This window comes from Desmodus rotundus, chromosome 10 (assembly GCF_022682495.2).
Source record: "Desmodus rotundus isolate HL8 chromosome 10, HLdesRot8A.1, whole genome shotgun sequence".
NCBI classification, from domain to species: domain Eukaryota; kingdom Metazoa; phylum Chordata; class Mammalia; order Chiroptera; family Phyllostomidae; genus Desmodus; species Desmodus rotundus.
In genome coordinates, this window is record NC_071396.1 from 22,894,583 (window position 1) to 22,911,192 (window position 16,610).

A 16,610-nucleotide genomic window follows, 5' to 3' on the forward strand; every position below is an offset into this window, starting at 1 on the left:
TCATAGCTAATGGTGGAAACTAGAGCTTCGATCAGGAACCAGGCAAGGATGACCTCTCCCAGCACTCCTTCTCAACCTCGCACTGGAAGTCCTAGCCCATGCAGTAAGACAAGAAAAGCCAAGGTATAGCACAGATGGAGAAGAAAGAAGTAAAACTGTCTTTGCTCACAGAGGACATGACTGTCCCTGTAGAAAATATGAAAGAATCAACAAAAAACTCCTGGAACCAAAAAGTAATTATGACAAGATTGGGGGATACAAGGTTATTATACAGAATCAACTGCTTTCCTATATGCAAACAATGAACAAGTGGATTTTGAAATTAAAAACACAATACCATTTCCATTAGCATCTCCCCAATGATACACTTTGGTAAAAATCTAACAAAATAGGCATAGAATTTATATGAGCAAAATGATAAAACTGATGGAAAAAACTATAAAAGAACTAAATAAGTGGAGGGATATTAAAGACTCGATATTGTCAAGATGTTAGTTCTTACCAACTTGATCTTTAGATTTAACACAATCCAAATCAAAAGCCCATTCAGTGATTTTGTGCGTATCAAACAAGCTGATTCTAAAGTTTCTACGGAAAGGCAAAAAACCGAGAACAGCCAACACAACACTGAAGGGGAAGGACAAAGTGGGAAGACTGGCTCTCCCTGACTTTAAGACTTAATGTAAAGCTAAAGGAATCAGAACAGTACAATACTGGGGACAGAACAGAAGGAATAAACCTGTGGGATGGGACAGAGGGCCCAGGCACACACCCACATAAACAGAGTCAAACAATCTTTGACAAAGGAGCAGAGACAGTCTTTTCAACAAACACTACCGAAACAGGTGAACGTCCACATGCAACCCTCCCCCCAAAAAACCAAAAAACAAAACTCAGAATGTAGAAACAGACCTTACACTCTTCTGAAAACAATTAACTCAAAAAGATCACAGACCTGAGATCACGGACATGATGGAATGCAAAACTGTAAAACTCCTAGAAGATGACAAAGGAAAAAATCTCGGTGACCCTGGCGACAGGGATGACTTTAAATACAGTATCAAAGGCAAGACCCATGACAGAACTGATAAGATGAACTTAACTAAAATTAAAATTTTAGCCCTGGCAGGTGTGGCTCAGTGGATTGAGCACTGGCCTGCGAACTGAAAGGTCACTGGTTCGATTCCAGTTAGGGCACGTGCCTGGGGTGTGTGAGAGGCAACTGATCAATGTTTCTCTCCCTCTCTTCCTCCCTCCCTTCCCTTCTCTCTAAAAATAAATAAACAAAATCGTTTAAAATAAATTTACAATTCTATGCTCTGGGGAAGACACCGTCAGGAGAATGGAAGATAAGCCACGGACTGAGAGAGCATATCTGCGGACAACGCATCTGATGAAGAGCCGTTACCCAACATTTACAAAGAACTCTTAAAACTCAACAGCGAGAAGGTAAGCTACCCAATTATAAAACGGGCCAAGGCCTGAAAAGACACCTTTCCAAAGAAGATACTCATGTGGCAAGTAAACACATAAAAAGATGCTCAACATCCTGTGTCATCAGGGAAGCTCAAATGAGAACGATACCACTACTTCTAACCTATCGGAATGGCCAAAGTCAGAAACACTGCCAACACCAAGCGCTGCTGAGCATGAGCAGCAAGGGGAGCTCTCACTCACTGCTGTGGGGATGCGAAACAGGGCAGCCCCTTGCAGCACACAGTGTGGCGGCTTCTTACAAAACTAAGCATATTCCTACCATATGACCCAGCTGTCACACTCCCTGGCATTTCCCCAAGTGAACCAAAAACTCGTGTCCACGCCAAACCCTGCACACAGATGTTTATAGCAGCTTTATTCACAATTGCCAAAGCTCGGAAGTGGCTAGGATGTCCTTTAGTTGGTGAACGGATAAATAAATTTTGGAACATCAGACAGTACAGTACTACTCAGTGATAAACAGAACATGCTACCTGGCTTCCCTGTAGGCTACTAAGTGCTACTGTGTGATTCCAACTATAGGACATTCTGGAAAAGGAAAAGAACCTGGAGACAGTAAAAGGTTAGTGGTTGCCAGGGATCAGGGGGAGGGGGAGGGGTGAACAGGCCCCACAGAGGGTTTCTAGAGCAGTGAGACTGTTCTGAACGGTGGATTCCTGTCACTGAATGGACAACAACAAGGGGGGATCCCAATGTAAACTGTGGACTTTGGGCGATCGTGATAAATCAGTGTTGGTTCAACTTGAACAAATGTACCCCCCTCTGGTGGGGGATGATGGGGAGGCGGAACATGTGTTGGGGCAGGGGGTGTGTGGAAATTTCTGTGCTTTCTGCTCAATTTTACTGTGAACCTCAAACTGCTCTAAAAAATAAAGTCTCTTAAAAAAACTGTAAACTGATACCCACCATCTTGTATTTTCTATTTCATTCTACTTTTTCTCTCAACAAACTTTGGTCCCCTCCCAGTAAACTCACTTTACCACCCACTAATGGGCCCAAAGGATGTCAACAAAACACTGCTCTCGGACAGCGTCCCATCTGCCCTCTGACATCCATTCTCTACCTCACTGGCCCAGGCTCCAAATACCACACTGAGCTCATCCACATAAGCAGACAAAATGACTCCCTGCCGCCAGCCACCAGCTCAAGATGGAACCGGCGCCTGCGGGCGGCCGTCGTACCTGGAGGGAGGGTCTCCATGCTTTGCGCTTTCTCATCCCCGTGGCTGTGGTGAAGGTCTTTCTTTTTAATTGGGTCAATTTCATTCCAGTCCTCCTGGGGGAACAGAGACACCAAATGAGTTGATTGGTTCTTCAAATACACCCTCATTCATCAGTTCAATAAACGCGGAGTCTCGGATGCCCAGCAGCCCCGAGGACGCAAGGGTGAGTGACAGAGAGCTCCCATCTCCGGGACCTACCTCCGAGAACTTCTCAGGTGGTAGAGGTGCAAGGGGACAAAGTGTGGGAATGGCTTTTTCTAAGGGAGGACTTGCATTTCTCCCTTCATTTTATAACTGCACTGTGTACCTGTGAGACAGAAATGCTCTGGAAACTCCCAGGGCTTTCCGGGTTTGTGAGGCTGGGGAAGGGAGGGAGGGAAGGGGGGTTAAATACGAGAATTTAATAGTGCTTACATGAAAGCCATTAAGATCAGGGTAGCTCTCTAGGCATCTCAGGTGGTTTAAGGATACCCTGGGACCAGATGGTCCCTAAGGGCCCTCCCCAGAGGTTGTTAAATGACTTGTTTCATTCCGCAGAATAACAGCGGATGGGGGGCGGGGGGAGACCCGCCGAGCTTTTCCCAGGGATTACTCTAATAGGACTACCAATGGAACAGAGCTGCAAAGTGAGGGCTTAATGTGAAACCAGAATAAGATAGAAGCTCCGGCAGAATTTATTCAACTCATCTGTGCAAACAATTTACTCTAATCTATCGACATTAAATCAAACTAAGTAACAACTACATGGCCGCAGAGCTCCATGTATTTTTCAATCCTTTGGAATCCGATTCCCGTGAATGAAATGAGAAAGGTTTCTGTATAGAACCCAAATCCGGAATACCCTGTGGGTGGTAGTTTACCCACGCGGACTTCTGTGACCAAGTGCCAAGCTGGCTGTTCCCCGGGGCGGACAGAGGCTTTCGGGACGGCCTGCAGGGTGATGATGCCCCAGGGCAGACCCTGCGGAGCGCCTCCTGGGGGTTGTTCCACTAGCCCTCCTCCTGACCAGCAGGGACCCTGTGCTGTGCACAAGTTAACCCCCGAGACTTCTGGGCTCTTGAAAATGTAAAGTGAAAGCTGCAAGAAGGGAAACCCTTAGGGCCAGGCCATATCACACATTATCCCCAAAGGCAACTGGCTCTGCCGATAATCTGCATTTTTACTGAAAACGTACAGCAATGGAAGAGGAACTGGGCCCAGGCTCCCGCACTCTGGAGGCCCGCCTCGTCTGCAGTGGCTCCGGCAGTGACGCGATGCAGCAGGGTCCACCCGTCAGGGCCGCAAGGAAATGTTGGCCGGGCACCCGCTGCACCCCGACTCTACTGCAGACCAGAGGCTGGGGTGAGGGACCCCGGCAGTCCTAGCCCCACCCGTCACCAGGCCACACTCAGGCATTCGAGCACCCAAAGTACTGAGACGTTTGAAGATCCTATCCTACGTCACAATGACTGTATTAAAATTCATCTGTAACCTGATTAAAACTTTTTGGCTGCAAAAAAAACCCTAAAAAATATTTATAATTTGGTTTTTGAGATTATATGGTTATAAATAAACTTCCCATTTACTCTCGCAGTGACTGTGCAGCAATCTTGGCGAATGTGTGGAGTGAGAGAATCTCACCTACTAACTGCCTCGTGATATTAGGAAATACGCGTGAATCCGACATTGAGCAAGTAATGAAGATGCCAGCGCCCCACTGTGTAGGTTTTTAATGAAGCATGATTAATTTTTATTTTGTAACGTTTTGGGGCTAATAGTTTTTGTTTGTGGGCACTTGGCTTACAACACACATTGCCTGATGGACCAAACCCTTTAACCCTGTACTTGAAAAAGTTCAAAAAGCGCACCTTGCTGGGGAGCCCGTGACTTTGGTCTTATTTTCTCCATATGGGAATCGAGGCATCATCTGCAGTGTTTACCACCTCAACAGCTGCAGCAACGTTTTATCAGAAATGTTTCCCCCCACGAACAACACCGACGAGTCCACGTGGGACATTCCTTAACCCCCTTGTCCCTGCCAATCCACCACACCCACCACAGCCCTGGCAGAGACAGGACCTGCGTCTATCGGGGCACTGCATCGGTGCCGGCAGGTGGAATGATGCTAAGTGCCATTTATGAGTGCCTGCCATGCGCCAAGCATTGTACCCACACAGCTTCTCGTCCCTGCAGCAGACCTGGCCTTCCGTAATTCCTACTGCACTATGGGACACGTGATCAGAGCGGCTAAGCTCAAATGACCGTGTAAACTACCTATCCCCAGAGTAAAATGAAGCCCACGACGAGGAGGAGCAAGGAGAGCAGGGGCCACCTCAGCCACCGTCTGACGCCTGCACAGACTTACAAGGGGCCAAGCCCTGCTGTGGACACGGCACACACTGATCTTCCTTACAGAGCTGTTGCCACCCCACATCACAGATGAGGAAGCCGAGGCAACACAGGATACATAAGGAGCCCGGACCTGAACCCCAGGGAATCAGCACCGGGGCCCATGCTTCAGTCATTCTGCCGTGCCGTCTCCAGCTAAGACAGCGCCTGCACCACCCCCCAACTTGACAGCCAAGGTCACACAGCGCACTAACCGCCATCTCGATGTCTGATTGCAGTAGGTTCTGGAGCACAGGAGGACTGGTGGCATCACGGGCTGAGAGAGCGCCCACCCATGTACGAGCCACACCCTTCTACAGCTTCCAGACGCTTGTCATTTTCCGCTCCCTTCCAGCCTTTGCCAGACAGTAGGAAGGTCCCTAGAGATAGTGGGGACTGGGGCAGCTTCACCATGGTGGGATGTCCACAGCCAGGCTCAGACAAGCACTGGGCAGTGACAGCGCAGTGCCCCACGCCTTGCACTGGGCGGGGCAGGGGCGCCAGCAGGAGCGTGAGGCAGGCTGTGCCTGAGGAGCGACACCTTAACACAGGCCCGAAGGAGTCAAGAACTGAGCTGGCAGGGAGAAACGATGGGGCTGGGGGTGAGGAGAGGATGGTCCCGCATGGAGGGACAGAAGGGAAAGGAAAGGAAGACAACGGGAAGCCATGGGAGTGGCAAGACAGCCTGAGACTTGAGACTTGTGTTCTAGAAACATCCCTTTGGCTGTGCTACAGGGAGTGAACTTGGGGGGCAGGGGGCAAGAGAGAGACCAGAGACCACAATGGCAATGCAGCAAGGGGACGTGTGGCTCAGTCAAAGTCCTGGAGATACAGACAGCGGACAGGCAGAGCTGGGGGGGGATGATGGAGGAGGAGTGTTAAGCGGAGGAAGGAAGCAGAGACAGCAGGCGGATGCCGTGGACATTTCATAGATGGGAGTGCTGTTCACCAGTAAAAATGTGGGAAGGTGGTCTCGGGGGATAAGGAGTGGCACCCAGAAGTAGAGACAAATTTGGGGGGAATGTCGAGGCTGCTGTAAGACACCAGGAGGAGGTACCTGCAAAACAGGTGGAGACCCACGCCTGGAGTTCTGGGAAGGCAGGAGGCAATCACAGGTACTGGTGAGTGCGAGAGAGACCAGGGAGGCTGTGAGCCCAGAGAACAGGGTCCAGGGGTGGGGGGGAACACCAACATTTACAGGACAAGCAGGACACAAGGCATGTTGGGAAGAGCCCTGGTCTAGGAGCCTGCGCAGTGGCACCCGGGTGTGTGTTCTCCCTGTTACATGATGTGAGGGACAGGCCATCGTTTCAGCGACAAGTACAAACTGCAGAGATTGAGGAGTAATGACGTGGTTTGACGGTGGGTCAAAGGTCGCAGAGAAGTCAAAGCTGGTGATCCGGAGCGCGTGCTGCTGTTTTGTTTCCCAGGACACCACCGGCTCTGCGTTGTTTCTCCTGCCCTCGCGGGAGTGGGGCTGGCCCGGGATCAACAAGGCTCCAGACAGATACAGACAAGGCGGGGTCAGTGGTCTGTCTGACTGCGAGCTGAGCTGTCAGGGTGATTGAACCAAGGGTCCCGGATCCTGCCTACCAGGTCAGGCTATGCGGAGCCTCGGCTGGGTGGCTCAGTGGTTGGAGAGTCGTCCCGTACACCCAATTTTGCAGGTTCGATCCCCGCTTGAGGTGTGTACAGGAGCAAGTGATCAATATTTCTCTCTCACACTGATGTTTCTCTCTCTGCCTCTCAAACCGGTAAAAACCTATCTTCAGGGGAGGCACGCAGAGCGGAGCTTGCTGCCGCCCCGCCCGCAACCTTGGGAGGGACCCAGGGAGCCTCGCCCGCGGCCCCTAGGCTCTTCTCCCCGTCAGCTGCCATTTCAGATAATGCCAACCCCAGCTCTGCCCCCGCTCCCCAACTCACTGAGCTGGCAGGTGTGAGCAGACACCTGAGCCTGCCCACGCTGCCCCGCGGCAGCAGCAGCAGCAGCCCACAGTCACCCCAGGCACAAATGGGATTAAGTCGGGCCTGGAGCGGGATCAGATGGGCCTAAATGACTGAGAGACGTCTACTTATCGACCGCAATTAGACAGGACAGCAGCCAAGTTCAGCCTATTTCGAAGTAGATAAAAGAGCAATGACTCTTAATAAAGTGACATTATTTTCAGAAACAGTAACTGCAATTGGCTGGTTTATTAGATAGTTATGAAAATTAATTAAGCATAAATACAGGTTTAATTATGAAAAGAATATTCCCCATTAGGTTCGCAATACGATCTGTCTGTGCTCCCACACAAGAATAAGTAAGTACAGAGTGGGCTTGGCCTCACCAGACACAGGCTGTCAGTCGCTGTGGAGGGTGGGCTCTGCTTTGAAGGACAGGGCCACGGACGCTGCTGCCTGGGTCAGAGGCCATGGGGGGTTGGGGGGGCAGACAAGGACCTACTGGCTGGGACAGCAGCACTGAGAGATGGTCACTGACCTGTCAGGGGCACTATGAGTCCAGCCTGCAGTTCCCTGATGAAGGAAGGGGTCCAGAGGGCTGTGTTCCCAACTGATGCAAAACAAATTCCGTCAAAACTGAGTAGCTCAGCGCAACAGACGCTATTACCTCACACGGCTTCCGAGGGCCAGAGGTCTGCGTGGCTCTGGCCCACGGTCTCCACGAGGCTGCCCCTACCAGGTCTGACCGGGGCCGAGGGGCTGCGGCCAGTGCTGTTCACTCACGTGGGGGCGGGCGGGGGGCCCTGCTCCACACCACAGACCCGTCTACGGGGCTCTTTCGGGTCCTAACAGCATGGCAGTGGGTCCCCCACAGTAAGTAACTCCAGAGACGGGGGACAGGGAGGGACAGAGGGAGCAAGGAGGACACCAGGACCCTTTTTGTGCCCTGGTCTTGGAACTCTTACTGTCCAACACCACACTGCAGTCCCTAGAAGCAAGTCCCTACGTCCAGCCACACACAAGGGGAGGAAAACTCGAGCCGCATTTTGTGAGGACTGCCAGAGAACCGGTGAACGTACTCTAAAATCACCACACTTATCACCGCAAGGAGACATGACAGGGGCAGAGAGGAGCCGAGAACATTCCAAGGGCGGACAGGACACTGCTGATCCCAGACAGTCACTCAGTGTGGGGGCTTCGAGGCGACTGGGATGCAAGGGCTAGGTCACAAAGGGGGCAGCCCGACTGCGCTGGCAGTTACCACTGGGGGGGGTTTCCATGTGGCGAAACACCGCCCACAACAAACATGCTCACGCCCACCAGCTAGGAAACACAGAGTAACTGGACGCGGCCACACCACTGAAGGCCGCTCTCAGTCACTGAGGCCGCTCGCGTGGTATCTGTTAACCAAGAGAAAACCATCATGGTGGAAGGAAAAAAGAGAACAAATAGGTTGTTTTCGATCTCCCCTTACTGAAATACACTTTCCCACTGTTAAGTTATTTCAGCTGACCCGGCCACAGGCTCAGAGGCAGACTAGGTTACCAGAAATGCCGTCTGCACGACGGCGGACTCCCTTCTCGACCGCTGCCTACTTCCCACGGCGACTCACTGACGGTTCGGGAATCACCACCGCTGCAACCAGCCCGCACCCCGACAGGCAAGCTCTGAAGGAAGACAGCCAGGGTGCCACCTCTGTTAAAAAGGTGTCATTTATATGTCCACGGCCCATTTCTCGAGAGCTACTGCCGAGCTAAGACACAACCATAAAACGTTTACTTGAAAGCCACCTGGAGTTAGAAGCTAAAGGGAAAAATGGGTAATTAAGTTTCCCCCCTTATCTACTCACAAAGCATCACAGAACCACAAATTCCTGGCAGTCTGGCCCAGGTACAATGACCAGTGTGAGTGACATCCTGGGCCAGCGCTGGGGTTCCCTCTCTCACTCCCCACAGCTGCCCGCCGGGCAAACACACAGTTCTTCTCCCCGCTAAAGTCAATCACCCCTGCTTCCCAAGGGGAGACTCGGTTCAAGTACAAGTTAGACTTCACTCACTTCCCTTTGGGGGCAATTAAAATCAGAGAGACCTGGATGTTGGGAAAAGGGAGGAAGTGAGGGGAGAGGAAGAGGCTTCCCCACTGAGCCCGGCACATCTCCACAGCCAAGGTCACGGCAGGGCAACCTGAAGGCTGAGGGAGAAGGTGCTCAAAAAATGTATGATAATTTATGTCAAGGTCAACAGGTAAGACGATGGTGACCCGCATGGGTTTGTTTTAGAAAACTAGTGGATGTGGCTGGAAGACCAGAGACACGACGTGTGAGCCACACCTTGGAAGATGCATGTCATCTGCCACTGGGGACAATAAACTCACGAGCATTTCAGAGAGATGGCGGGGACACACCTCCCGACGCATCTAACAAATGAGCAAATGCGAACTGTACGGCATTTATGTTAATTTAAGGCTTTCACACGTTCTCATCAGCGTCCTCTTTTCATAGGGTTCACGGGCTACTGCCATGTGAACACCACCCAAAGCCCTAGAAGGGCTGCCCTAAATCCATGTTCCTAAAAAGGTCTTTATTATTAATTGCAAATGCACCTCTCACAGAGGGTTCCTCATGCGCCACTGGCCCATTTCACAGGTAAGTAAACACCTGGGGAGAGGTGGTGGCCGCAGCACGACCAGGGCCCAGATTCCACTTCAGCCTGCTCCAAAGCAGTGTTTGTCCCGCAGCTGCAAGCTCTCTGAGGTCAGAGCACAGGGGCCGAGCGGAGGGTTCCCATCCACCCCCTCACACGAGTGATGTGGAGCAGAGAATGCACAGAGGCCTGCACTCGAGAGTGGGGGAAGCCCAGCCCTTCGGGGCCCCATCCCCGGTGGGACCCCGCCCACCAGTGTGGTCCAGGGCTGCCGGCTGCCACAGGAGCCTCCTTCCTCCTGTGTTGTGTCCTTGGGACTGGCTGGACAGCCAGGGACAAGCTACTTGATGCCTTATCCCTAGTACACTTATTTACACATCCATTCTCTGCCTTCACCAGCTGGGACATTTTCCACACTATTCCAGTACGTGGTATGAGAGGCAACACAGGCTGCAGATGACCCATTATTTTATTTAAAAGAAAAAGGAAAGAGTGTAAATTAGTTAACCCACCTGCAAAGCAATTTGGCACCACAAATCAACAACTAGAAAGACACATGAGGTTCAAGCTGAGAAATCTCATTTCCAATTTATCCTAATGAACCTGAAATAAGGAACAAATTTTATGCATGAATGTTGTAACATTGTTTACAAGTGAAAAAAAAAGAAACAAAGTATGCTCCATTAAGAGGTTGGTTAAATTATGTTACAAACCCTCAAAAAAATACTGTGCAACCATTGGGAATTGTAATTATAACCCTGGCCAGGGAGACCAATTGATTAGAGCAGCATCCTGATACGCCAAGGCTGTGGGTTTGATCCCCAGTCAGAGCACATACAAGAAGCAACCAGTGCATGCATGAATAAATGCAAAAACAAATCTCTCTCACAAAGGGGGGGGGGGGCTGTAATTATATAGATCACCCAGCCATTTGCAAAATGCTTACACGTTAAATGGAAAAGCAGAAGACAAAATTTCGCGTATACAATGAAACAACTATATAAAAATACGTATCCATATGCATTAGCCTGGGATGGAAGGCACTGAAATAAAAATGGTTGTGTTCGAGGGGAGAATGATGGGGCTTGTCTCTGCTTCACAAACTGTCATGTTTTTAAAATTACCTTCATGAATAATAAATTCTAACAGAGACACGTCTAGGTTGGAACTTCAAACCTGTGCCGTATTTCATGCCATCCAGGCAGCGTGGCAGTTGGCCCACACCTGGCCCGAGGCTGTGCACAGTGCTGGGGGCCCCATGGCGGCACAGGAGCTGTTTCCAGGAACAGGTGTGAGCCTGGCCTCTGCTTTTCAGGTATGAGGTCAAGGCTCTATTTGAGAACCCAGGGAGGGCTGCCCTCCCCCCAGGATTGCAAAAGGGGCCAGAAAGGCCCCTGTGGTCCTGGGCAGGGCTTGGCCCTGCCAGAATCGGCTCCGACAGGCCTGCTGAGGAGCCCAGCTCTACTTTTCCTACCAAGTGGAGAACGGTCAACACCCTAGTATACTAAAGACCAGACTGATCTCGTGTGCTCACGGCCACAGCTAGCACTGAACGTCTACAGTAAAGGGCGCATGTACGCTGAGCCCGCAGGCAACTGCACACACACACAGAGAGGGGTCAAAGCGCAGGCTCCTCCCAGGCCGCCAGCCCTGGCTTGGCTGCCTATTCCCCCAGCAAGGACCGTGGAGGGGATGGCCAAGGACAGTGACCCCACCGCCTGCCACTGACTGAGAAGCTCCTGTCTGCCAGGAGCTGCAGAGCAGCTGCATGTTCGGGATTTCCGTCAATCTTCTCAGCATGCTCCAGGTGCAGGGTTAACGCCCCCACTTAAAAGACGAGACAACTGAGGGCAACGAGAGGCTGGAGAGCTCGGGGCAGGTGGCCATGGGGGGACCGAGACTGAGAGCAGGCCCAGGCACAGCCGCCGCCGCGGGCGCCTCCCCAAGGACACCAAGATCATGCAGGACAGGACCCGGGAGGCATTGCTTTGCCCCCTGTGAGCAGCGAGCCAGGCATCTGTGCAAGGTCTCTAAGGACACGAGGGCCCTGAAGTTCATCAAGGGAGCACACACCTGTGCCAAGAGGGAGAGAGAGGAGCTGGCACAGTCCTTGCAGCCACAAGGAAGGCACAGCCCAGAAGGACGGAGCCCCGCCCCTCTGTGTGTATTAAAACCTGTTCAGGGGGAAAAAAGAGCATGTGGCAAACCGGCAGTGTGTCCTGCGTCACCCGGGGTGTGACTAGCCCGGAATCCATGCTCTTTCCACATGCCAGGCCAGCTCTGGGATGGACTGACTGGCCCAGTACTCAGAATAACTAAATTCTGGGCATCCTTGTAAAGGGCTTGGCCCGCAGTGGGTTAAACAGGAGCTGGGTGCTGCCAGTTAAAACTTATCTTTCCTCTTATCTTCTTATTCAACCCCAGAAAACTATCATCTTACACTAATATTTGTTTTCAAAGGTTGCTTCTCCTGCCCCCGCACTTTATCTCATGGGCCATAATGGAAAGTTGGGGGCAGGGGATGGGCTTTGCCGGCAAACTCAAACGCCTTCTCTGGAGTTCACAGTAAGAGGCGCTGCGCTGTCTGCCCACGGTGATACCGCGAGAACTGAATGAGAGAGCGTGCTGTGACGTTGGGTACGGGAGGGTCCGACACACAGTAGGTTCTCAGTAAAACGCGAACCTCCGTCCCGCACAACAGCCTGAGAGGTTATGAAGGCACCCATGTTATAGTGGAGACAACTCAGGCACAAGAAATCGCCCGCGTTTCCCCAGGTCCCACAGATACTGATAACCAGCCCCAGGTCTCCCAGCGACCGCAGACCCAGGGGCTCTGCAGTTCAAAACCACCACCAAGATGTGCAGACCCCACGGAGTCTGTTGCCAACGGGTCCTTGTTTCTCATCTCCGCTGCACGTTAAGCTCTGGGATTTTGACAGTTTATTAATTTTTTGAATGCTGAGTTCCAAATAGCCTGCTAAACTGTTCATTTCTCTCTGTAAGCCAAAGATTTATGTGTCCACTGGCTTTGGAACTAGAAAGGGCTAGATTCAAATCCAGGTTCCACAACTTTATAAATTATCGATTTAATCCTCGGTAGCATTATCCAGAATGCTAGCCTTTGAGCAGATTAGGGAACGTGTATGTGAAATGCTTAGAACACAGTACAGTTCGGGTACGGGAACCTCAATGTTAACACCTTGAGGGTGTATTACACCAGACTAACAAAGTGCCGGAAGGAACTCACTAGGAAGTTGGTTGGCCTTACGCGATTGTGAAAAACAGCGAAGTTCACTTGAGTCAAAGCCAACAGAACATACAAACTCACTCTCATTCATATCTACACAAGCTTACGCAACAGCGCCATATTCCCGACTCGGAAGAGCAAAGCCAATGAATTGGGAGTGCCAGGATTTTTTCTACTAAAAACAATTCTGCTAGTGAGTGATACCAAAGGTTTAAACCCTATAGTCTTCCTAAAGGGATCAGGTAGCTTAAAGCTAAAGAGAAATACAAAAGAAATGGAACATCCTGACTGAGGAAATGAAGAGGCAAAAGTGCTTTGGCTGACTTGCATTTTTAGCTCCGAGCTTCCCAGAGACAGAAAAGGAGGAGTCACCAGTACAAGAATTAAGCCGTAATGAGACACAGGCATGGGCCCGGAGACGCGGAGGCAGTAACTTGCCAAAGGCAAGACAGGGCGTGATCGTCAATTCGTCAATTCGGACCAGACTCCGAAGGTGGTGCTTCACTAGGGGCGCTCTCGTCACCCAGATGAAGTCAAACGTACCTTTAGAGAGGCTGAATTTCTGGTGGAAAATCCTACAATTTGTAATGAAAGTAAAGGATTTGAGTACTGGATTGTGGTGAGTTACAATGGCCCCATTTCTTGGCTACTCCTCCCACAGAGAGCTGGAGTAGAAGGACCCCACATCCCGGGATGGGCTTGGCCATGTGACTGGCTTTGGCCAATCGGATGTCAGCAGTCATGAGGCAAGGAGGGGCTTGTGAACTGGACTTGCCCTCCTTAGATTCTGCCCAGAGGCCATGGTGCTCCAAGGAAGCTGGCCTGGGCTCCTGGCACCTAAAAGGCCCCCAGGAGAGCTGAGGCACCCCAGACAACAGCCAGCAACGCTGCGGGACCTGAGAGTGAGGACACTTCAAGCCCCAACTTGCTGTCACCTGGCTGCAGGGACCCACATGAGCCCCAAGGAGAGCCCACAGGGTTGGGCGGAGTCATAAATCACTCGTTTCAGGTGGTTTGCTAGGCAGATCACGGAGACCAGGACGGGGAATGCAACGACACCAGAAGTCCTCGACAGCAGCTTTAGAGCGAACAGGAAGCTGTCTTCACATGTGCGGCCGGCAGAAGCCTTGGGGTACACCATGAAAGGACAATCGAGTTCAAGGACTCTGCGTGCAGCAAAACCAGCACCATCTCCAGTCTGCACCAGCAGCCCCCACTTTGAATATTTTATCCCTGGGACAGCGTGGGTCAGCAGGGCTATAAGAGCTTTTGAGCTTTCGAAGCTGTCTCTGACACAACCAATCTACCATCTAACAAATATTTTGATATTTACTAATGCCAGGCCCTTAGCTAGGAGTCAGAGACCTAGAGACAATTGTATACGGCCAGGCCCTGCCCTCCAGAGTCTCAGAGATGTGAGTACAAGGCATGGTGTGCGATCTTGGGCACAGCTTACGCCCCTCGTTCCCGAAGGCTCAGGCCCTGAGTAGTTAACGGGCACCACGAAGGATTCTGGCAGGCTCCTGGTACGGAGTCTGACGCACACTGCTTGTTCAATAACATTAGCATTGTCATTAACACGAAAATTCTGATACTAGTAGTATCGTTTCACTGTGATATGGAAGAGGGCCTGGAGAAGAAGTCAGTGGGAGGAAGTGAGGAAGGACTGCTGGGAGATGACCGTGGTCGTCCTGGAGAAAAGAGCTGAGGGTCTGACCATGGACAGAGACTTGGGGCCCTGGCCCAGAGCCAGGCAGAAGCACCTGGATGGGGTAGCCCCTGGACTGTAAACTCGAGCGCAGCCATCACGGGTGCAGTGAGCACACGCATTTCCGCTTCCCTAGAATAAACGTCGAGGAGTACAATCGCTCAGGGGGTGAGAACTCGTGTCTGACTTCGTGAGAAACTGTCGCCTGTTCCCAAACTGGTTCCGCCACCTGCACTCCCACCTGCGACGTGTGGGAGTTCCAGGGCTCCACACCCTCACCAGCACTTGGGGTTATCACTTTTTTATTAAGCCATTCTAACAGGTGTGTAGTGGCATGATGTGGCTACAATCATGCTTACTACATACATGCCGGTACGAGCTCAACAGTGCACATACAGGCGCACAATAAACGCTCATTTTGACCCTGCACAGTAAGTTCCAGTACTTTCTCTGCTTTGAAATGAGGAAGCTGCGATGGCACTTAAACCAGGGTCAAATGACTACAAAATCCATGGTCTTAAGTAATTTCTCTCCTAGGATGGCCTCACTTAGTCCTTCATGGATTCTCCAACTTTCCCAGACCCCAGCTCCAATTTTACCTGCTCTGTGGCGCTTTTTCTAAATCGTAATGTAGTAATGAGCCGTCTGGCCTTGCCTTATATTGTTTGATCGACTTTCTAATTATTTCACTTATTTCCAAATACAGAACCAAAGCATTCTCAAAATAACTCACGTTTCTTGTTCCCTAAACAAGAGTTCCACTTCCCGGGGCCAGAGTACCGGTCCCACTCGCCCGCCTTCTTTCCGAATTCCACATTTCAGGCACGGACTAAAAGCAACCGGAATACGTGGCGAGTGTTCTGAAATCAAGGGGGAAATCACACCAACTTGCGTGACATGGCCCCAGAGCCCCACAGTGCTTTACAAAGTCACAGCTGGCAGGTCACATCCTGCCTGACCCGGATATCACCAAGTTAAGGCAGTTTAGTTGCAGAAAACATGGTAGTTAAGGGTCAAGGTAAAGCCCCCGCCCACCAAAAACAATTAGCATAAACTGATCCATGACCAAAGATAATACAATGTCCAGGGCCTAGAAAGGAGGGTAAAAACAGCTGTGACATCATGAAGAATTGGTCTTAGGGAATAAACATGGATGGCCGCGGACAGTCAAGGAGCATCTTGAGTTAACTGACCCAGGGACCCAGGGACCCAGGGACCAGGGACGGGAGACTTCCCTAGCATGGCAAGGTGAACCAGTGCTAAAGCCAGAGACTGGTCCTAAACAACCCAGCAGACCTCAGCCCCATGGGCCTGGGGGCTGCGGAAGCGGTCACACACGGGGCCCAGTCGGCACCACACACGGGGTCCAGTCGGCACCCGCCACCTGGTGTGACTAGGCTCAGTGTTTCTTCCTCCCTTCCTTCCTTTCCTTCCTCCCTCCCGCCCTATCTGTCCGTCTGTCTATCTATCTACCTGTCACGTATCATCATTCCCTGCTCTCTCTCCCTCTCCTAGCCCCTGCGCCATGCTGTTGCCACCTAAAGGTGACAGGGGACCCTAGCGCTGTTGCAGTTGGCATTTCCAATCAATGCCCCGCCCAGCACACAACCCCCACACTGTAAAGAAACACAAGCCTTACCCTGTTTCTACCACGCCCCACCCCCCCCAGAAAGCTCCTGGTCCCCATTACGCAAGCCCTCCCCTCACTGCCTAGTGCTCTGTCAGTGTCACGGGTCCTAGCCCTGTCTCTCTCACACCCCTCTGGCCTTCACAGGGCCAATGGGCCTGGTCCACAGCACGGATTCCCAGTTTTTCCTGACCTGGCTCATCTTTCCCACTCTCTCTGCTCTCTCCAGCTGGCAAGTCACTCTGGAATCTGCCTTTTTAAAGCAAAGCTTTTGCTCTCTGCCCAAACTGTAGAAGGAGCTGTCTGGACATTGATATTTCATTTCTTAGCAACGGTCAGGCCCTTCTTTCCACCTG

General features: G+C 51.4%; 1 protein-coding gene across 2 annotated transcripts in view; it reads right to left on the reverse strand.

Moving 5' to 3' along the window:
* Window positions 1-16,610, reverse strand: part of GALNT2 (polypeptide N-acetylgalactosaminyltransferase 2) — a 157,923-nt gene that overhangs the window by 74,371 nt on the left and 66,942 nt on the right. For both annotated transcript variants that reach the window (XM_053913357.1, XM_024561632.4), the window contains exon 2: window positions 2,679-2,772. In XM_053913357.1, coding sequence (XP_053769332.1) covers window positions 2,679-2,772 — 94 coding nt within the window. The remainder of the gene's footprint in view (window positions 1-2,678; window positions 2,773-16,610) is intronic.